Source organism: Caretta caretta, chromosome 2 (assembly GCF_965140235.1).
Source record: "Caretta caretta isolate rCarCar2 chromosome 2, rCarCar1.hap1, whole genome shotgun sequence".
Classification (NCBI taxonomy): domain Eukaryota; kingdom Metazoa; phylum Chordata; order Testudines; family Cheloniidae; genus Caretta; species Caretta caretta.
The window spans coordinates 160269989-160293740 of NC_134207.1; the positions used below are offsets into that span (position 1 = coordinate 160269989).

Sequence of the window (23752 nt, forward strand, 5' to 3'; positions counted from 1 at the left end):
GTAATTATTATAGCTTATCTATTTTGATGTGTCATTACAGTTACGAAGTACAACATTGTAGCTACTTTTGATATAGGATCCTTAACTTTTTGTAGTTTTTTTCACACTTTAAAATAATAATCATGCAGTCTTACCATGGAGCTTGTCCTATAAGCACTCTAAATTTTATGAGAACAGTAGAAACCAAGTGTTCAATGTTATATCCGTTGCATGTTAGCACTGAAGCTCTCGGTAGAATATGGGAAATGTTTATGCCACATAGCACTATCACATTAAACCTAATTTCTTAATGTAATTAGAATATGCAATAAATAAGATATGTTCTTCACAAATGATGTAATCCTGGGTGACCTTTAACACCTGGAACTTCCAATCAGTGGGCCTTATAAGTGTTCATAGCCTCTCAGGTTTGAGCTGGAATGAAAATAATTAAAGCACAAAATAACTGCCATTTGTAATAAGAAGAAGTAGGAGTAGTTTTCCTTATGTAAGTAAACAATTATACAGTATTCCCACACTAAAACTTTTAAATTACTGATATGTATGCTCCATGGTAAAAACATTAAAGTGATGTTGAAATCATCCCCAAACCAATCATAATAAACCCAAGAAATTCAGAGTTATGGTTATATAAAAGAATCAAAACATATTGAGATTTGGAAGTGAACAGTGAAGGCACTCAGACAACCTTAACTCAGTTCTATAGTGATGCCATACAATACCCATACAACTATAAATGCATAAGTGTTTGTAGTCCTAGATTAGATTAAACTGATTTTTAAAGACCTATTCATACAAAAAAAATTACTTTTGGTGTCACTGTATAGCAAAGCCCTTCTTCAAAATAAACACCATCTCACATTGTTCCTAATGGGAGTGAGGCTAAGTTGCACAAGATTTCAGTGAGTTTTTACTACATGGGAAGTTTTGAAGAGTCTGTTTTGTTACTGAAATCAATAAGGACAAAAATATTTTGTGACACAGAGTGCTACATTTATTAAAGAACCCGTTTTAAATTATTTTTTTAAGTCACAGACTAAGATTTACTTAACAACTAGGCTGCTGTTGTGCAGAGACCACTGCCTATCATGCTGACCAATGTTGTCGTATTGTTTCCTTGTACTCCAGTGTCACTCTGTCTGCATCCATTTTTTCTCTCTCGTTTTATAATCTAAATATAAGCTGTTTCTGATAGGGAGTGTCTCTTTCTTCTGCATCTGTTCAGTGCCTGTCACAATGGGGTCCTGGTCCATGACTAGGTCTCCCAGGTGCTATGATAATACAAATAATAAATCATAATACTGTGGTTGAATCCCAGTTTTAAGTGCTAAATTTAATTCATCCTTAACTATGGAATTGTAAGCAGTGCTTCCATAGTTAAATGCAGAATTGTGCATCATGCATTTTATCTATGAATCCATTGACTGACAGGTGAAGCATGTATGATTTTCAGGCAGAGCATACAGACTTAATAAGTGAATTGTAAATCTTCATGTTTTTGCAGTATGCATTTAATGTGTTTGATAACGTAGTAACATCATATGGCTATTCCTTTAAGAAGAGCACACGCTGAGTTTCACCTTAATCAAATAAAAAGTTGGTTCAGCCACCATTGCATTTTTGATATGCTAACGGGGTTCAGACCCTTTCTAGCTGCCACTACTAAATTGTCCTTTTAAATGTTAATGAATACCAGCTGAGGTACCATACAAGTAGCTGTCAGAGACTAGAATGTACGAATAAAAAGAAACTATGATAGGATCGAAAATCTTAGTTACCTGTGAATCAATCTTAAATATGAGGGCATTGGAACTACTTTACGAATGAACTCTTTCAACCAATAATTTGTTATAAAGATGATGTTTGATCCACAGATTCAACAGATGATTGGATCTCAAATCAGAATTCATGGGAGCTAGGCAAGCCCCATTTTCTAATGGTTTGTTCTGCAATTTCATGCAGAAGACTGAGTTAACTTTTGATCACTGGCTCTCGTCTCCTGAGACGAAGTGGGGGCACTTTGGAGGCAGTGCGTTTAGTACGTGAATCTAAGGAAATCTTTCATCATTTAATAGTGACCCTTTAACTTAATTAAAGATTGGAACTGACTTTTAATAGGAACTACAAAAGACCGTAATTCTTGTGAATGACAGTGAGCATTCACATAGTTAAAGATTTACAGGAATATCCAAGCAGGCTTGAGTACATATAGTTTTTTGTAAATACATGCATAAAGCTTAAGGTTATATATAGATTTCTTAGAAATTATTAAATCTGATATTTGAACATGAATCAACTCTTCCAAATTCTGTTTTCTAGGCATTTATTCTTCTTACAACTGAAGACAGATATTTTGGAAGGAAGGTAATGAAAAGTTCTTAATGAAGTCATCTTTCTTCAATAGCTGGACATAAAAAGGAACAGTCAAGGAGAAAAAAATCTGTTTGAGTAGATTTTTTGCTATCATAAAAATGTTCTTAATTGAATATTGCTTTACAAAAACAGGCAAATGACAATGTTACTAACATCTATAGAGCTAGTTGGTTCTATAAAGGAGCAACCCATGTTGTGACTGTGTCAGAGGAAACTGCCTCATTTGAGCTCCAGTGGGCATTGTGCTTCACATAGGTGGTGTGTGGTGGGGGCGAGGTGCCCCCCCCCACCCCCCGGAGATTTCTGCTTGCCGGGTGAGGGAGAGGGGCTCTGTCCTTCTCCTGCTGCACCTGCCCCCTCGCACATTTGGCCCCATCTCTGGTAGCCAAGCCCAGGCAGAGAGCAGAAGGGGCAGGACGAAGCCACTTCTTATGCTGGCTGAGGGTAGCCGCTCGGGTCACTGCTATGTGCAGAGCGGCAAGTGCCTGTGAGAACCCGGTTGGGGAGGCGGCAGTGGCCCTTCCCCTCTGTTCTCCTCCCAGGCATGGCTGCTGTGGATATGGACTGAGCAAGCCAGAGCCACCCCCAATGTTCCCTCTGATTTTTTACATCCATGTGTGGAATGAATTTTGTGTTCCAATATGTAGGTGATGTGTGGTGGGGATGGGGCCGAGGGGTTCGGAGTGTGGGGGGGAGCTCAGGGCTGGGGCAGAGAGTTGGGGTGCAGAGGGTTGAGGGCTCAGACTGGGGGTGCGGGCTCTGGGGTGGATCGGGGATGAGGGATTTGGGGTTCAGGCTACCCTGGGGCTGCACCAGGGAGAGAGGACTCCCCCCCCAGCTGTCTCTTGTGGGAGCAGCCCAGATCCAGGGGAGAGACGCTTCTCCCCGGCCATGGTAGCTCTGAGGCTGGGACTGGGGAAGAGGCACCTCTTCCCCTGGTCATGGCAGCTCCGAGGCTGGGACCAGGGGAGAGGCGCCTCTCCTCCCCTGCACGGACCTTGACAGCCTGCTGCACCGCTTACAGGAAACGTAGGCCTCCCCACTCCTGCCACATTTCCAGCTTGCTTGGTCCCTGTCCCCAGCAGGTGGGCCCAGGCAGGGAGTGGAGGGGGAGGGCTGCTGCTGCCTCCCCAGCTGGGCTCACTCTCAGGCAGCTGCTGCGTTGCACAGAGGCAGCGACCCGGAGTGGCCACCTTCAGTCGGCCTGAGAAGGGGCTCCATCCTGCTCCTGCTCAGGCCTGGCTGTCAGGGAGAGGGGTTGAGCGAGCTGGAAATGTGCCGGGGAGGCGCAGTGGGAGAAAGGCAGAGCCCCCTTCACTCCCTGCAGGTATTCTGGTAGGATGGGGAGAGCAGGGTGGTCCCTGGGCTGGGTGCAGGGCAGGAGGTCGCTGGGGAAAGCACTGGAAGCTTAACTCAAGCTCAGCTGGAGGTAGGGGCATTTCCCATGCCCCTGGGATCCCCTCCTGTGGTATCTCTGACTCTGTGAGTTTCCTGGGCCAGGGCCAGCCCCAGCCAGGCTCAGAGGCACTTGCTCCTGTGGCCCCAGCCCCTCAGGAACCCATGGAATTGGCTGCCCTGACCCAGGGAGGTGGGGCTGGAAGTTTCTTCCAGAGGCGACATGAGGGGCAATCACATGTCCCTCTATATACATTGTACCCCCACAGTATCAGGAGGCACAAGTTGTCTGTGCTTCAAAAGTAGATCTCCTTTGTGGAGGGAGTAGCATGGTGACTTGTACCACCCCTTAAGGGTGTGGTGCATGCTCTGCCTTCCATGGCCTGCCACATTCCTCTAACTCTTAGATGGTCCTAGTAGAGAACAGTCCCTGTCCTCAGGAGATTTCATGGACTTCATTTGTACGTAGTCCCTGCTTGGTAGGCATAAGTTAGAAGGCTCCGATGTCCTTCTGTCAGTCTTGTGCATCGATGAAAAAGTCTAAAATGTGGTCCAAACCTTTTATCTTAATTACCTGTTGTCTTTAAAAATTGATAGCAAGTTCTGTATAGACTCTAGGTCAGAGCTGCATTTGTGCACTTGGCTAATTTTAATGTTCATGTCTCATGTTAAAAATACTAGACTGCAGTTATTAAAGTTATATCCAGAGCAAAAAAATCTTTCCTTCATTTTCCCTTTCCAGAATAAGCATCCAAGGATATGAACATATCCATTTAAGACACGTTATTTCCATTCCATTAATGAGCTGTTACACAACTTGCTTTCATCACCCTACTATGCTATGACTATTGTCTTTTGTTTAAAAAAAAATCAGTGAGATTTGCTGAAGATTAATATAAACATTACGAAATACATTGATTGCAGAGAAATGGTTAATATTCTACCTATTTATGCTGTGTGTAAGTGTGTGTGTATATCTCTGTGTACACACACACATATATAAAAAAACACCTATTTTTCTCTTTTCTCAGGTTGTTATGCCCTCTTAATTCTGCTGTTGTCCTTGCATCTTATGCCGTACAGTGTAAGTAATGACAGATCTTTCTTGGCTGGTAAAATATTTGACCATCACTGAGCTGTGCTTTACCTTCCACTGAGCTGTATTGATAACTCCAGTGCAGAAGACTTCCTTTACCTATCCTCTTGGATAAAATTGTTACTGAAGTTGATGCATTGTAAAGAAGGATTAAGGAGCTACTTGGAAGGAAAAAATAAATGACCAGTACTCTATACTTGGATGCCTAGGGCAGTTTCACTAGATAGAGGTAGCATGCTCATTAAATCTGTGCTATAGAAAATATTAGATTGATTCAAGAATTAGAAATAATCAATGCCCTCATTTATGTTCCATATAAAACTTACAGTATGAATTGGTCTAGAACATATTTTCACTCTAAGGGTTTTTCTACACAGGAATGTCCAGGAAAGCTAATATGAATTAACTAAGGGTGTGAGGAGGTATTTCATAAAGCAGTGTATACAGAAGGGCAATTAAAGAGGAAGGAAGGTTTATGTTGCTGGGGGAAGGGGATGGCTAATGGTACGAATGCAGTGTGCAGACTAGAGTATACATGATTTTTCTAGCATATTTGGGTTTTTCCCTTGTATCTATATACATAGCCCTGCCATTTGTAGACAGTGATGTTCCCAGTAGAAAAGTTGTTTTTCTCCTTCATTTTCTTTTGTAAGCTACTAGAGTTTCTGTTGCTACTTGTGCTGCATGTTCATTCTGTGAGCCTCTGGGTTCAGCAACATACGGGGCATCCTAATAATAAGGGAAAATACTGCCCTAACAAATAAAATACATGTCTATTGTCTTGCTAATCGGGTTCCATTATTTTTACTGAATAGATCATTATTCTATAATGATATATAGATTACTGATCATGGTTTTTATCTGAGAATAGATATTGTAAACTATTGTCATTTCAGTTTTGGATTTTAATTTAACTATCTTCTAAATGAAAACTGAGATTCTGGAGTACAAGATAGCAGCCTTTAAGGGGGAAAAGTTTCTTGCTTGAACTGCCATTGGTTAGCCCAGTTTGACTCATTTCTTGCTAAACTACTATGACTTTTCAGCTGCAATTTCCTCATGCATTATTTCTTGTGTACGGAGGAGATTGATCTTGCGGTTTTAATTGTTGGTTAAAAACGTGTGGCCGTTGTCTCTGAGTTTCCATGATGTGTTAAGTTTTATATTTATTTTTACATTTTCATTTCCTTTTCACAGGACTTCTTGTATAGGAAATTATTTCATTTAAGTAGTGGTCTCTTTTTTTTCCCACATGTAAAATATAATTTATTCAGTTTTGTAAATGTTTCTAACCACTCAGCGCTGTAGTTGTGGTAGCCTGGAATAGATCATGCTTCTGGAAAACCAATTGTTTCTATGTATTGCCTTTTCATAGTAGTTTGGCTTTAGTAGTGAAGTTCTAAAATAAAACTGTTCTGATACATTGCCTTTTGGTTATGCTACACTTAGCTTTGTTTGATGGTAGTAAAAATTACAGGAGAGTAGAACAGTCTGTACGGTTGTCAGGTTAGTTGATGTGACTGTATGATTTATCATAACTACAAAGACTGTTCTTTAGATATAAGGGACATGCAGATTAATTGTTACTTTTAAAGTTGTTGAATTTATGTTGAACATTATATATTGCACACTTTTATATTCAGCACCTCTTGAATTTCTTCTTTCTTAAAAGCAATCACTAGTGAGATGTAATTTTCTTCAAATATTTTAAAATAATTTATTACTCATGAGTTCAATTAAAGAACACGTTTCAAATTCCACATCCTGCCCTATTTTTCTATTTATGTTGTAAACTAAGATTATTGCCCACAAAGTTCTAGAAAGTTAAATGTAATGGATTGTCCTACACAGTTGGCTTTTATTTAAAATCGCATGTAGATGATCTACTGCTGCTGCTGCTTCTGCTGTCAGTTCTTATAATAAGGCCCCAATCCAAGGAATAAATTGTTGTAATGAGTGCTTTAAATTGTGATTCATTGTGACTGAGTTCTTCCTCCATATCTTCTAAGAACAGAGGTGCCTCTTTCTTTTCACTCTTGCTCCTAATTTCTCAATGAGTCCGCAGAAGGAGTTGTACAAAGTAGTGCTTACATCTCCAGCTCTCCAGTCTCCCACCCTTGCTTGGAGAAGCAGGAGGTTTCTCTAGAGTTCTGCTTCCTTTTTCCAAGCAGAAGGTGATGTGGTGGTTTGTTTGTTTTTTTTTTTAATTTTCTCCGAGGCTGGCTCCATTGTCCTTCACCATTCATTCCTCTCCCACTCTGTAGAAATGACATTCAAACCTTAGGTTACTTGGGCCAGAAGTCCATCAGCAGGATATGTTTGTTTTTTAAAAAACAATAAGACATTGGCACTTGCTATTTTTCTCAGCTGGAAGAAGGGAGTTCAGGAGTGCTTCTGAGACGCAGGTAAGTCAGAGGGGTAAGAAAAGTCCATGGCATTGGACCCCCTAGGATGCCAGAGTTAGGTGGTTTCTTTCCCCAGTTATTCCAGGGGAGGCTTTAGCTTCAATTCTCAGTCCCTGTGAATGCTATCTCAAACCCTGCTTCTTCAAGCTTATGATCAGGGTTTCTTCCAGAGGGCAGCTCTGACTCCCACTAGCTCTGAAACTGAAATCACAATTAAAATAACAAAGGGAGGGTAGATGCACTCAGGTCGTTTGAATTCCCAAGATATGGAACCAGTTTCCGCTCTTCTATGACTGCCTGAAAATTCCATGTGCTGCGTCTGTTCTATTTCAGGCTTTCTCAGTTGTGTGGATCAGGTCAGCGTGGCCTCACATTCCTTTTACACCTACCAATGTCTATCTTCAGCAGTCTAGCCAAGCACATGTTGTGCCAGTCTTTCATGGCAGCAGACCACCCAAATAGCTAAAATCTGCAGGTTAGAGGTAGTTTAAATATCTCTCCTGCCAGTTTTCTTCCACTGCAGAGCAGTTAGACTATCACTTTTTGGGCCTGCCAGCAACTCTCAACTTGTCATTTGTCTGCCAACTCCACTGGACAATCTGAATGACTATGATCATGCAGTAAAACGTCAGTGTTAAGGAAGGAGATTGCCCAGTTTTAAAACCATATCATCAGGGCTTTTTTGCTCAGAGATTTTCTTGTTCCCTCTTTAGTATCTCTTTCCTCTGCAAATACATTTTTAAAAAGACACTCCCTGTCCCTTTAAGGGAGGACTGTGCCTCCCCAAAAAGCCCTGCTTCTTGTCCCCTGACTGCTCCCTCCCAGGACCCCCTGCCCCTAACTGCCCCCTGGGACCCCACCCCCCCGTTCCCTGTCCCCTGACTGTCCCAACCCCTATCTACGCCCCCACCCCCTGACAGGCCTCCAGGACTTCAATGCCTATCCAACTACCCCCTGCTCCTTGTCCCCGACTACCCCCCACCCGAACCTCCACCCTATCCAACAGCCCACTGTTCCCTGACTGCCCTACCCCCTGACAGACACCCCCCCCCCCCCGGGACTCCCACTCCTATCCAACCCCCCCCGTTTCCCGTCACCTGACTGCCTCCACCCCATCCAACCGCTCCCTGTTCCTTGACTACTCCCTGGACCTTCTACCCCTTATCCAACTGCCCCACTCTCTGCCCCCTTACCATGCCACTCAGAGCAGCAGACGCTCGCTGCCATGCTGCCCGGCAGGAGCGGCGGGCCATGGTGCTGGCGGCGTGGCGAGATGAGGCTGCGGGGGAGGGGGGACAGCGGGGAGAGGCCAGAGGCTAGCCTTCCCGGCTGGTAGCTCAAGGGCCGGGTAGGCCGGTCCCACGGACCGGAGTTTGCCCACCTTTCCTTTAAAGGGGGTCATAGCCTGGGGCACAAGAAAGTGCTGTCACTGAAGCAGCAGCAACAGAGCTCTTTACGACTGAGGCTATGCAGCCCAGTAGATTGGAGATTGCTCTACCATAGTTGAGGTGATTAGCTGAAGCTTTCAATAAAATGTGTTAGTATAACATGACTAAAAAAGAAAATAAACCCCAAGGCCTTCCAAGTCCTATGTCTTTAACAATCTTTTCCCTTAGTATCTTAGAAATAGTAAAAGAGGAGTTTCTTCGAACGTTTTTCAAGCCTTCCACATCAGGATTTACCTTTTCCTAAAGGAAATTTCCAGCCCCAATGGCTTAATCCCAAAGAATTCTTAACAATCCACATCAGACAGAAAATCTCTTGAAATAGTCCCAAAGGAGTTTGTTCATAGATTTTTCAAGACCACTTCCTTCATCTTTCAATTACATTTGGGCAAATCTACATGCTGGCTGACTGGACATAAATTACACATAGAAGAATGAGAATAATGAAATTCTCAGTTTACTAACAGAAACATAGTCAGCTACTCACTCATAATTCTCCATAGTTTTGTCACTTGAGCATCTTTGGATTCCTGGTCTGCTGGGACCTTCTTTTCAAAGGTCTGCTCAAACACGAAGGCTTCCAGCAGCTGAGGTACTGAGCCTGAGGAGCATCGATGTTCCTGAAAGTTCATGGACTTCTTGCTCAAATCTAGAAACTGTCTACAAATCTGTTTAGAGAGACAAGGTGGGTGAAGTAATTTTTATTGAACCAACTTCTCTTGATGAGAGATACAAGCTTTTGAGCTACACAGAGCTCTTCTTTGGACCTGAAGAAGAGCTCTGTGTAGCTTGAAAGCTTGTCTCTCTCATCAAAAGAAGTTGGTCCAATAAAAGATATTACCTCATCCACTGTGTCTGTCTTCTAATATTCTGGAACCAACACAGCTACAGCAACATTCCAGATTACAAATCTATTTGCCCTTCCTCTTCTCTCCACCCCCCTTCCCAAGTCCTTTTATCTACCTTGTGTATGACCTAAGCCTTTCAACAACCAAGAGAAACTGTTACACACTTTAACCAAGCAGTTAAATTATTTTATACAAAACTAAACCTTGGAGAAAATCTGAATCATTTTTAGGATTACATGGGAGGCCAGGGCCACAAAGCATCCATATCCACTATATATATAGACAGACACACAGGAATTTTTCAGGCCTTTAAATGTTTGTAAAAGATCCTTTTACCTCGTTGAGGACTCTCACAACCATGTTACTTGTGAGGCATATTATCTTAAGGGTTCCTCCAAGGAATTTGCCACTTGGCTATTTGGTCTTTATTGCATTTGTTGACTGAGCACTATTAAATAGGTGTGCTCTCCTTGTTTAGTATGGCTTTTTGAATGAATGGTTCAGGGGTTTTTTCTTTGATTTTTCTTTATTAAAACTTTTCAGATACATTTTAAATGATCAGTGCACATTCAAATGAGAGGTATGTGTCCCTCCCCATCCCATCCCACCCCCCTTGGCTCCATTTCCTTGAAGATTGATTTCTTCATGTTTGTTGAGATTGTTATACTTCTGGTTACTTCCCAGTTACAATGAATCATAGACCATCAGATGCCCACAAGCAGGAAAGATAAAACATCCTAATTATTTTCCATTGTTTGGAATGGAATTAAAAAGATAATTAAAAAGAAATGTGGGATGATGCTTGAGACTACTCTTCTACAGTGTGTACTAAGCAGCATTTATTACAGTTAATCTCTTCAACTACGGCAGTTGTCTGGAGAGTTGGAGATGCAAGTCTAACCTGTGCCTCCTTGCTGGCCTGACATCAAGGACGTCCCTAGCTAGGAAGAAAGGAGGGGGGAAGGGGGGGAGAGGCGCCTACATGTTTGGAAGATGAACTAGAAGACCCCAACCTCATAATGAATCACTGAGCAATAGGTGCTCTCTTTAGAGAAGGTAAAATTACAATAAGAAACACAAGCATAAATTTTGAAGTAGAAAAGTAAGATGTACTATTTTTGGCAATGTAGTCTCTTGTTGACAAGAATATGCTTCAAACCAACTTTGGTATGAAAAAACACAAAAAAGCCTCAGTTTAGCCCAAAAAAACAAAAATATTGGGTCAGAGATTATATGGAAGAGATTGAGAAATCTTAATTGCTGGAAAGGAAAAATAAATATACTCTCCAGTCAAAACACAGTTGTCTGAAATGTGCATATTTTATTTTGATACCATTATTAAGCATATATTACTTTGGATAAACTGTTCATAAGTTTGTGTTTCTATAGCCTTAGCCTTTAGTTGTGCACATCTGTGCAGGGTATTGGCCTGGATCTACATTAATGTGTTGCAATACATGGAATTTTTTCGGTTTGGCACAGTTCATGCAAGTGAGTGGTTTGCTTTCAAAGGAAGAGTTAATGTTTGACAAACATTGTTAAAGTTTGTTTAGATATTTATCATTAAATCCAAATCTTTCTGTCAAGAGTGTGTTTTGCTAACTAGTACAAAAATTAAGCTGCTTTCAAAGGCATTTAGGAGCAAAGGACAGTAGGAACATTACAGTAACCAAACTAAATTACTTCATGTTTGTCCTTTCATATTCTCTTCTATTTAAATATATGTTGTGACCCCAGTTGGTGCTGACAAGTAGCTATGGGACTGTATTTTTCCAGGTGCTGACAGCTTTCATTCTTTTATATCTCAGTAGTTAAGGTTCATATGGCGTAGAGATTTTTCCTTCGTATCTTAATTGGCCAGTATTCCTAAATTCGGCATTCCCTCTGTTTTAGGTATCCTACAGTTGTTGTGCTACAGGTTCTTTTATGAAGAAATATTAATTCTTTGGCTAACCTGTCATTTCATATTTCATGGCCTTTAAAATTTTTGTAAAATAATGACGTCTTATTTAGAAAAATGTACTTTATTTGTGTGATTTGGCCAAGGCTTTATTGTATACTGAAACTTCTGCAATGCAGACCATTCTTCTTGTGCTTATCCACCAAATATCTTACAAGTAACTTTTTCTATATTTGTAATGCTTTAGATGTTTTATAATAAGTACTGCTTGTTCTGTGCTAAGAAAAATAGTTCAGGTTCTAGTGATTTGCATAGTATCACATTACTTCAGTAATTTTGATTGGCATATGAAAGCATTACTGCGGAGTCATTTGGGTACATCTGTACTTGTGAACTTGGAATTCCATTGAAATTAGTTCTAGGTAATTCTTTTAGCAGCAGGTAGGTGCTTGAATCAAAACAAAACACCAAAACAACAACAAAAAAACATAACAAATTCTTACTTGCTATCCATAAAGGGTGCTCTTTAGACAAAGGGTGTCAAACTTATTTTGTGGAAAGGGCTGAGTTACATCTTTGACTTTTGTCCATGGACTGAGGCTACAAAGTTAGGGCCATATGCTGTCTTTCAATTTATAGCAGATATCCCATTGCTAGAAAATATGTCCATTTTTGACTTTACTGTTGTATTCAGCATCACTCAGTGGGAAAATATTATTATGGGCACTTGTATAGAACACTGTTTCTATCCTTTGTTTATTTGGCCATTTGTGCATATATGATTGTTGTAAATCCATGCACAAATTAAGAATTGGTTATCATGACGAACTTAAACCCTCAGTTAAGATGGAGATGGATAAATAACAACTCGGTAGTTATAATGGGACAAAACAACGTTAGTTAAAGTTTGGAAGATTTTCTTTATAGTTTTAAATACAAGACATTTAAAAAAATGAATTTTCATTTTGCAGATTCTTTATCTGTAATGGGGCCACACACATCAAATTGGCTCAGTTTGATTTTCCTGATTTAGACAGTTCTGTTTCATCTGTGACATTTTACATGGTTATATTCTTTGCTGGTGCAATATGTGCAGTCTAACAAGATCTGTTATGGCATACGAAGCAAAAGTATGGATAGGTTAAACAAAACTGGTCAGTGAGAAATAATCTTTAATTCTTGCAGTTTTCCACAACTATACTTACTTTTGGTTAATATGCCATGTAGTGTGGAGGGGGGAGTTCCCATAAACAGTATTTACATGAGACTATGGCTGTCTATGAAACCTTTCTGTGCATGTGTTTTTTTCCCCTAACAGCTCAGTTTGGAGACTATAACTCTTCAGTACATCTTTCAGGATATCTCTCAAATTATTGCTTCATACCAGATCAGAACGAAGATTTTTTAACCAAAGTAGAATCACTACATGAACAGCACAGGTAAGCACATACTTTTAATATCTTTCCCATTCCCTCTCCTTCCCCTCCACCTCATGAGGTTGAAAATTTGGGAGGGGAGGGAAGGTTAATGTTCCTGAAAGTTTAATCTGGTGAATGTTACATTAATATTGTTTTTAATAAGCTTAAGCTTTCTGATTTTGAAATATATGTATTCAAAACGTATGTACAAAGGAATGTAGCATAAGTTAATTTTAAAAACAAATCTTGATATAAAATCAGTGGCTCAATTAAAGTATAATAAATTAATGTTGGTGTCAGGTAGACATTGAGGGCATTTCTTTGAGAGCTCCTTTTTAGAGGCCTTTGGACCATGATCAGAATCCTGTGGGATTCTCATCAGGCTATGGAAAGCATGAATAATTTGTGGGTTTTCTGTTTAAGAGAGAAAAGGTGGTAGCTAATTACAGCTGTCCAGATATGTCATTTTAATGTTTTGTATCATTATGGCTGTTAGTTATTAGTCAAAAAATGCATTGGGTATGCATGTATTCTGTGGCTAGATTTCTTGATTCCTTTGACATATCTGCTGAAGTTTGCTGTGTGGGATAAGTGGGGAAACATTTTTATTGACTATATGTATGTTACTAACACAGCTAGTACTGTATTGATAGTTATTAAAGGCATTAGCAAATGTTTGACTAGAGTGAAGTTAGAATTCTAATTTACATTGTGACTTCTTTTTGTTTTCATAACTTGTTTAGATTACTTTTGAGATGAAATTTTCCATTTTTGTTTTAATCTCAGAGATGCGTTGAATGGATTTTAATGTGTGACGGTTGAGATTTGCTATCAGGATTGAGTATCTTTAAGGGAAGTCTGTTGGTCAGGAGTCAGGAAAGAGGATATTTTCAGGACAGTAGTTAACTTCCGTGCTACATTATGCATAGTACTTTGTATTTCTCTTTTAAAGTTTTCTCCTTTAGACTGCAACACACAGGAAAAAAACCACTACAATATCTTTTTAATTTTCTGACTACTTAAAGTTCATCTAAAATCAAATTTAAAATTTGGCTTACTTTTTAATCTTTATGTCCTTTTTCATAACAAATACTTCAAATTGAACTAAATTATAATTAAGTTCAGTCTTCTAGGCAAAAATAAAAAATGTAAAGGTCCTTCAAAAATAAAAATTTGAATCTATCTGTCACTTTTTACCCTTTTAATTGTGCGTTGCTTGTTTGGTGAGGTGTAACTAGCAAGCATGTTGGGTAGGAAGGGGAAGGTATTTAATTCATTTTAAGTGAAAAAAGAAGTCTTGCATCCATTGAATATTAGTGTCTTAGATGAAGATGGATAACAATAAAGGAAAATTGGTCCTCACGTATAGAAGGAATCTTCTAGACTGTGATGAGTGGATTGAATTAACTGGACCACAAAGGCCACAGAAGGAAATATGATAAAGATCTTGGTGTCTTCCAGTCTTCTACCATAGAAGCCTATGTGCTGCATCACAGCCCCTGTACGTTGCTTCTGTACCACAGGGAACAGCTTTTTCACAGCAGCTCTTCTCTTAGTTCAAGGATCTAGGCCGTAGACCCAAGGGTTCTGGCAGTTCCTCTTTGGTACTGTCCTGCACTTTGTCTACTCCCTCCCCTATTGACATCTCCAGGCCCTTGGCATGGAATATTGGGAGTAGTCAGACAGCCAAACCCTGGGCACAAGTGAGGTAACACCCAAACTGTAAGGGATTATTGGCTCTACCTGTCAAAGGCAACTGCTAATCAGGGCTGTTGTTCACTTTGAGTGGACAAGCTGAAGCTGACTTCTCCCATCCCTGCTGGCAGTCTGTACCAAAAATGTGGGGTTACTGGTGTGGCTAGAAACCTGCACACTGGGTGCAGATATAAGTAAGTTAATTGAAAATGGTGGGGGACTGTTAGAAATCACTCTTGCCAGTGAAGGATTGTGAAGGGGCACTGAATGGATGGGTTGAAGTCAAATCCTCACCACAGACAGCTGTCGTCTTTTCAGTGAATGCACAGTATGGATATGGATAAAGATGGAGCCTGTGAGAAAAGAGATTCCTTTTTCTCCTCAGACTCCTCTCTGAGTACTTAAATACTGGAGTCAGGTGTTTGTGATACTTATTTGTAATAGGTGATGGTAATTAACTCAGCAGGTACACCAAAATACAGATAATCAAGGAGTTTAACTGCCTCATTTGAAGCAATCAGATGTTGATAATTGAGGAGACAATCCATGGGAAGATTTGCCTACTAAAGAACCTCATACTTCCTAATGGGCCTAATCCCTCCTTTGAAACCTTCTGCTTGGGGGTTAAGGCCAATGAGACCTTCATGAAGGGTCTGATTATTCCACGTCTGCTTAGTGTGGTATTTCTTGCATCCTCCTTGGAAGTATCTGGTGATTGCCAGTGTCTGAGACAGGATACTACATTAGCTAGACCCAGGATCTGATCCAATACGGCAATTCCTGTATCCTAAGTGGAGTCCATTAGAAGGAAAAATATATAAAGGTATTTTTTCCCATCCTTTAGTAGGGTCCCTGGGGAATTATGTTTATTTGGTATGATAGACTGTCTAATCTGACATGAGTTAGCAAAATCTGCCGTAGGCCATACATAATTCCTAGACCAGATTGTCCCCTTTAAATTCTGTCCCTTTATAGGGATTACGGGACTGCACTGTAAACAGCCATGTCCTGCTTTATCTCTTTCAGGTTTCCCGTTTGAGTTATTGCCTTCAATAGTCCTAAAAGAGGAACTGATGGAATGATAAGGTCACACAAAGATGCTACAAACTTGACAAACTCATGCACAGTGCGGTTTCTGACCCAAGACCTTCATATCTCTCTCCATTGCACTGCCATAGCTGGGGGAGAGATTGAGTCCAGCTCACAGAAGTGCACCTCAGTCTCCTGAATACACTTGTTCTAGACACTGGTGTGTGCACACTATCTGCTAGGAAAGCTGTTGACACCATAACTAATTGATAATGCTGCAGATGTTCAGGAATCTTGGCTGTCCTTTATTTCAGTTCACACAAAAAATTCTAAATCTACAAAAAGATTTCTCCTCTATGTAGATATGTGATTTTTATAACAAGGTTTTCTGATCATTCTTTATTTTGTACCATAGTAGCTAGGAGAGCCAACTGACTGTGATCGTAAGAGGTAGACACCGTCTCTGGAATCCACCTGATCCAAACTGGTAACATGCTTTTGGGGTAGTTGGACAAAATGTTAAGCAAGTAGCCAAGTTTGATAAGCAATCTTGAGGAAAAGGATAAACACTTTAACCCTAGGGCAAAAGCTACAGGAACTACAGTTCTGTTTTGGGGTAACATATGCTATCTATACCCAGCATGAGGGGTTCCAGACACATCACTAACTCTTGGTTTTGGGTATGGACTGCCAGGAGGAGATATGAGGAGTAGTTTCAGCTTGTCCACTAAACATGCTGACAAACTGTCTCTGGTTAGGTGACCAAACATTTCTCTTCACTGGAGCAGGTGGGAATTTTATGCTTGTCCTCTGACTCCTCCTTTGATTTTTCTGGACACCTACAGGTTTCATGCAGGTTATGTACACAGACTTATGATTAAATTCTGTTGTTTAGTTTAGGGCTTATGATACTACATCTGCTACTTTTCTGTAGGCATATGGTGTGTGTTTTCCTCCACCTTAGTAGAATTAAGGCCCTTACCAAAATTTTTCAAATACAGTAGATAGGACTCATAAACACACAGACTTCAGTTCTTAATTTTCTATATAAACCAACTGTCAGATAACTAAATGAATGTGATTTCTCTCTACTGTTCCAACATAGTAGGAGATGTGTTGGGTTGCAGTCATAGGACGCAGACATCTCCAAGACTTTTCCTATTCCAGGCAATGTTCAAAGAACAGTGTCCTTTTGGCAAGTTCCTAGATGCAGCAGTCAGTGGAACTGCAGCTCTGAGTAAACTACCTGGACCTCAGGAAAGAATGGTGGATAGTTATGATTATACCCTTTGATATATGTTATCCTCTCAAGTCACTGTTTCCTAGTGTTGTCACAGTGATCAGAGAAAGACATAGTCAATGTAATCCACTTCATTCTTTTTTGACATTGGTGGCCCTGGTTTTCCTGGTTGGAGATGTCTTTAAGTCCTGCTAAAGATCTGTTGTTGCAGTGGTCAGTGTAGTGGCCACTTCCAGACAGACTAACGGACATATTTCATTGCATGGAATTTGAGAGAATGGATGTGAGGGTTTATACTGAGCATCTGCTAGATGGCTTCCTTTAATTCAGGGGGAGGGATAGCTCAGTGGTTTGTGCATTGGCCTCCTAAACCCAGGGTTGTGAGTTCAATCCTTGAGGGGGCCATTTAGGGATCTGGGGCAAAAATTGGGAATTGGTCCTGCTTTGAGCAGGGGGTTGGACTAGATGACCTCCTGAGGTCCCCTCCAACCCTGATATTCTATGATACTATGATTTAGGAAGGATTTTACATTTAGAGCAGCTGTTCTCAAACTGTGGGTCAGGATTCCAAAGTGAGTCATGACCCCGTTTTAATGGGGTTGCCAGGGCTGGTGTTAGACTTTCTGGGGCATGGGACTGAAGTCCAAGGGTTTCGGTCCCCCCGCCCAGGGCAGCGGGGCTTGGACTCAGGCTTTGGCCCCCGTGCCTGAGGCGGCAGGGCTTGTGCAGGCCAGGCGCCCTGGGCTTGGACTCAGGCTTTGGCCCCGTGCCTGAGGCGGCAGGGCTTGTGCAGGCTCAGGCCCCTCCCACCCCCCCACCCCCCCGATCATGTAGAAATTTTTGTTTTCAGAAGGGGGTTGCGGTGCAATGAAGTTTGAGAACCCCTGATCTAGAGTTACTACTGCATCTGGAAAGTCTTCATAACCTGGTTTTCTTACTATAGCTGTAAGGCCATGTCAGTTTCTTACAGTTCCTGATTCCAGGTCATTCGATAGCTTCATTAGCCTCAGGACTCTCAAATCAAGGTACCTCACTCAACTGCCTTCAGAAGTTCATCTGGCAAATAGTTGGCTTTTTCTCCTCTCATTCCTAGATCCTTTAGGGCAGTAACTAAGTTGGACTTGGCTTCCTTCATCATTATACTTCTTTTCGATGAAGTGGGCTATAGCCCACGAAAGCTTATGCTCAAATAAATTCGTTAGTCTCTAGGGTGCCACAAGTACTCCTGTTCTTTTTGCGGATATAGACTAACACGGCTGCTACTCTGAAACCTTTACCAGGATGCAACTCTTAGTTTGTTTTGCCTTAAATGCATTGAGTTTCAGAAGGTCAGATGGTGACACCTGATACCTACAGATCAAATTATTTCCAATTAGGAAATTTCATGTCTTGTTCCTCTCCTATGCTGGGAAGAACAAAGGTGTGAAAGCTTCAAAGCCAACATATCCCAGTAGTTCAGGTTAGCAAATGAAGAAGCTTACAAGAAGACTGGGGGAAAACCTCTTCCAAATCTTGCAGCACATTCATCAAGGTCTGTTACCACATCTCTGGCAAAAACAAATAGAAGGTTTTATGAGGAAATTTGCAGAGTGGCTTTCTGACCATTTCTTTTTTAATTCATAAAACACTAAAGTAGATGTAATTTCTTCAGATCTTGCTTTTTTGGTTGCTGAGTTTTACAGTCTGCTTTTCTTTAATTGTCTTCCTTTCATTCTGCTCTTCCTCTGCTTATTCTTTGGGGTAGGCTGCTTGCTACTTTCAGTTAATCACCAGACTGGAGCACAAGCATGACTGTGTGAGAATAGTAATTGGTCTGAAATCTTTTCCACCCCTGTGAATAGTTATGCTCTATGTTTTTAGTTATTTAAAGGTTCAGACTTTGAAAGTTGCTTCTGTTTTCCAGAAGCTGGGAATGAGTGAAAGGGAATGGTGGATCACTTGATGATTACCTGTTCTGTTCATTCCCTCTGGGGCACCTGGCACTGGCCACTGTTGGAAGACAGGATAGTGGGCTAGATGGACCTTTGGTCTGACCCAGTATGGCCATTCTTATGCTCAGATGGGACTGTGATACAATTCCCTGGATTATATAGGAGGAGTCTAGAGGGAGCTAAAATACTGAATCTTTTAGCTGCTTCTGTGGTATTTGCAGGTATGATTAATCTGTCGGCCTCCAGACTACAGGATTCTTCTGCTTTGAAAAGAAACATTTGTAATAAGTTAAAATAGTCAAGTCAGTAAGCTTAATTTCTTGTTCTAACTTAATGTAGTTAAAATTAATAACTTTTTTGTTTTTTCCTTTAGTGGTCTCAAGCAATCTGAAGCAGAATCCTGCTATATAAACATAGCACGAACCCTTGAATTCTATGGAGTAGAATTACACAGTGGTAGAGTATGTTTACGTTGTCATTTTTTGCTTGGAAAAATAATTGAATTTATGAATACTGTTTTTAAGACAAGAGTCTTTCATTAACAGTGAAAACAGTAGCATTTCAGTAATGGCTGCACTGTATTTTGTTTTCAACTTAATTTGTATTATATTTCTCAACTTTGCATTTGACATAAAAACATCTCTAGTTTTGTCAGTAAATTAAATTGAATTTATAGAATAGTTTTCCCCCTCATTTGAGGACATTCTGTCTTTGATACTGTGCAAGATTTTAGAGAACAAAATATTTTCTTGAAGGGGGAAAGTAAACTAGATTCGTGTGTGTTAAGTACTGGGAAAATAAGTGGCTATTTTAGTGGCATGGCTGGCAGAAGTCTTCAGTATCACTTTGTGTTCTAATGCATCCTTAAGAATCCTGACCCTTTACTTCTTCAGTATATTCTTTCACCCCTAAATCTAAGTCTTGGGTCTCCAGCTACTAACATGCAAAAATATGAAGGATGGGTCTGAAAATGATTATAGATGGGCACCATAATGGGTAGTTTTCTCAAGAGAGAGGTCTTCTGTCCTAGCGTGCCAAATAGGTCACATGATGGCATACTGAAGTCTAATTGCACCTTTATTTTGTGTAATATAAATGGTGAGCTCTCCTCAATGTGATTTCATTGTGCTCTTCCTCTTGTTGCTATGTCTCAGTTACTGCCATAGTTGGTCATATTGTGGAACAAGAACGTCTCTTAGCAGAGCTTATGCACTTATTTTCCTGATAAAACATTGCTGCTGTCCTCTCATAGGTGAGTGATGTATTGGGGTTGATAGGACTTTCATTCTGATGCTCCCTATAAGTGAGACCATATTGGAGACCACAAAGGTATTGTGGCAAATGCTATCATCCTTGCCTCCAATAGCTAAGAGGGCTGAGTGGAGATACCATGTTCCTTCCTGGGGATTTGAACATTTCTACACACAGCCCTTCCCGGGGTCCTTGGTGGTTTTGGCACTAAATGAAAGGAATGTCAAGGACAGCCTTCTTCCACTCCAAAGGGAGGCAAAGAAATTAGATCTTTTAGGTGGAAAAATGTATTGCACTGCTGGCCTGCAGTGTTATATTGTGAACCAGCAAGCCCTGATGACTACATACGATTTCTCCTTCTGAGATGATGTCCTTAAATGCATGTAAAAATTGCCAGAGGATGCCAGACAGGAGTTTCTGGCAGTACTGAAAGAGGGCAATATGGCTGCCAGGACGTCTCTTCAGGCTGCACTGGATGGGGCAGATACTGCAATCAGAGCCATGACATCTACAGTAGTGATGCACAGGTGCTCATGGCTCTAATTGTTGGTTTTTCCACAGGAGGGCCAGCATATTATACATGGTCTACCCTTTGACGGTCCAACTCTTCTTTTGCCGCACACTGATGAGAAACTTCACAGTCTGAGGGACTTGAGGGCTAAGTTGAAGTCTTCAGGAATTTACACCCCATACCATAAAAAGAAACCGTTCCTCCCTCAGTCATTCCAGCTTTGTCACCTATTCATGGCTAGACATTCTGACCAGTCCAGAAAGATGGGGAAGAATCACAGGAGGAGGAATCTGCATTTTTCTTCCTCTCCGACTGTTTCCAGGCAGCCTGGAAATGCCAAGTAGTCTATTTGATTGCCATATTGAGGGCAGTTTACCAGTCTGCGTTACACCAGTTTCTCCCACCCATTTTTTCCAGCTGGTTGTCCAACTTCCTGTGTGCTTGGGCGCATATTACCACAGATCAATGGGTTCCAAGCCCTATGAAACTTGGATACACTCTTCAGTTTATTTCAGTTCCCCCCCCTTCCTCATCTCTCTTCAAAAACCCACTCTCACAAGGTTGTCCTCTTTCAAGAGATGAAGTCTCTTTTCTATTTAGGAGCTACAGATGAGGTTCCTCCTGCACAAAGGGAAGGGGTTTTATTCACACTACTTCCTGATTCCAAAGGCACAGGAGGGTCTCGGAGCCATATAAGATCTGCAAGAGCTGAATAAACGTATAAAGAAAATAAGGTTTTGTATGGTCACTCTAGTCTCCATTATTCCCTCCCTTGATCCCAGTGACTAGTACACTGCCCTTGACTTGAGTGATGCATATTTTCATGTGGCTATCTGTCAAAGCCGCACGAGATTTCTAAAATTTCTAGTTAACACCCAGGATCAGTTTACATTCCTACCATTTGATCTATACACGGCCCTGTGAGTAATTACAAAACGCGTAGTGGTGGTGGTGGCTGTGTTTCTAAAGAAAACGGATACAAGTACTTCCACACCTGGATTAGCCCAATTAGTAAAGGATTAGCCCAAGAGACAGGTAAAATGAAGTATGGCCAAGATCCGGTCCCTCTTCAGAGTTTTGGATTTGCTGACCAATGAGAAGTCAGTCTCCAGATGATCGACTTCAAAGGAGCAGTCCTGAAAACCAGATTTCAGATAATGTTAGCCATTTCTTCAGATCTAAAAGCCCATCCAGTCATGACTGTAAGGAACTGTCTCAGACTTGTGGAGCATATAGCTTCCTGCACATATATATTTGGGCATGACAGACTTCATTTCACGATCGTGCAGAGATGAGTAAGCTCAGTCTGCTCCCCAACCTGCCACCCATTAGACATGCTGGCTTGAGTGCCTACAGGAATGTTAGCCTCTTTGGATTGGTGGATGGATCCAACCAATATGTGTATTGGAGTTTCTTTGCTACTCCCCTACATGCATTGATTCTGGTTATGGATGTTTCTTCTCTAGGTTGGGGCGGGGGGCTCCCCTGGGGCAATGGTTCTCATCAAGTGGTGCGTGTACCCCTGTGGGTACGCAGAGTTCTTCTAGGGGGTACATCAACTCATCTAGATATTTGCCTAGTTTTACAACAGAGCACTAGTGAAGTCAGTACAAACTAAACTTTCATACAGACAGTGATTTGATTATATTGCTCTATATACTATACACTGAAATGTAAATACAATATTTATATTCCAGTTGATTTATTTTATAATTATATAGTAAAAAGGAGAAAGTAAGCAATTTTTCAGTAATAGTGTGCTGTGACACTTTTGTATTTTTGTGTCTGATTTTGTAAGCAAGTATTTTTAAGTGAGGTGAAAGTAGGGGTACACTAGACAAATCAGACTCCTGCAAAGGGTACAGTAGTGTGGAAAGGTTGAAAACCATCGACCTAGGAAATCCGAAGACTCAAGGTGTCTGTTCACAACAAGATTTAGTTCTCCACATAAATGTGTGAAAGTTGAGGGCCATTCATCTCCACGTTGGGCTTTCCTCCTCCCAGACAACTCAGCAGCAATGTTCACTGTGAACAGACGTGGAGGGTGATGTCAGATCATCTCCGTGAAAAAGTGATATAGCTTTGGGAGATTTGTATCACCAGCAGGATTCACCTCAATGCATCTCCCCACCAGAGATTGAGAACAGTTTGGCAGACCACTTGAGCAGGTGTTTCAGCAGAGAACGTGAGTGATCTCACAGGCCTGCTATAAGACTAATTTTTCAGTCATATGTGGGGCCTCACGTAGCCCTGTTTCCTGCTTGCCACAACTGGAATTGCTGACTCTTCTGTCCAAGAATCAGGAACCTCAGGAGGTCATCTAGTCCAACCCCCTGCTCAAAGCAGGACCAATCCCCAATTTTTGCCCCAGATCCCTAAATGGCCCCTTCAAGGATTGAACTCACAACCCTGGGTTTAGCGGGCCAATGCTCAAACCACTGAGCTATCCCTCCCCCCACAGAGCAGGTCACAGTCAGGGATCTCTCGCAGATGCCTTCCTCATATTCTGGAAAGACAAACTGCTGTATGCTTACCCTTCTATTCCACGCTTTCCCAGAACATTGCTCAAGGTTGAGCAGGATCATGTTCACATAATCCTCACAGCACTGGTGTTGTCTAATCAGCATTGGTTCTCTACTTTGCTGTCTCTCTCCACCAGGCCTCCCTTGACACTTCCTCCAGAATCAGACCTGATCTCACAGGACCACGGTCGCCTGCTTGATTCCAACCCTGATGCTCTTCATCTCCCAGCCTAGATGCTCCATGGTTAATGTCTCAGGAGGTGGTCTCTTTAGAGACTGTGCAAAACAAACTTTCTCCTGAATAAGAGAGAGTCTTTGACTAGGTGCACTTACTTGCTAAAATGGAAGCAGTTCTCCTCATGGTCTTAAGGAAAAGAGATTTTGCCAGTCTACACTTTTATACATGTTCTGGACTATTTGTTCCACCTGAAACAGCCAGACTTATCTGATAGTTCTATCAGAGTTCATTTGGCAGCTATCTCTGCTTCTTCCCTTCAGTCACAAGTCACTCAGTATTTTCCAATCCTACGTTAATTAGGATCTTAAAGGGTCTGGACAGATTATATCACCAAGAGACACATCCTTTCCCTACCCGGGTTTTGAATCTCATATCAGCAAGGTTGATGGGTCCACCCTTTGAACCAGTGGCTACCTGCTCTTCATCTATCCATGAAAGGGGCATTTTTGGTAGCA

General features: G+C 41.2%; 1 protein-coding gene across 7 annotated transcripts in view; it reads left to right on the forward strand.

Moving 5' to 3' along the window:
- Positions 1-23752, forward strand: part of PTPN3 (protein tyrosine phosphatase non-receptor type 3) — a 268650-nt gene that overhangs the window by 89148 nt on the left and 155750 nt on the right. For 4 of the 7 annotated variants that reach the window (XM_048839333.2, XM_075125561.1, XM_048839334.2 and 1 more), the window contains exons 6-9: positions 2320-2364; positions 4800-4852; positions 12781-12901; positions 19149-19236. In XM_048839333.2, the coding sequence (XP_048695290.1) occupies positions 2320-2364; positions 4800-4852; positions 12781-12901; positions 19149-19236 (307 nt within the window). Of the gene's footprint in view, positions 1-2319; positions 2365-4799; positions 4853-12780; positions 12902-16042; positions 16092-19148; positions 19237-23752 lie in introns of those variants that run through there. The other 3 variants (XM_075125564.1, XM_075125562.1, XM_075125563.1) reach the window with 3 other exon arrangements.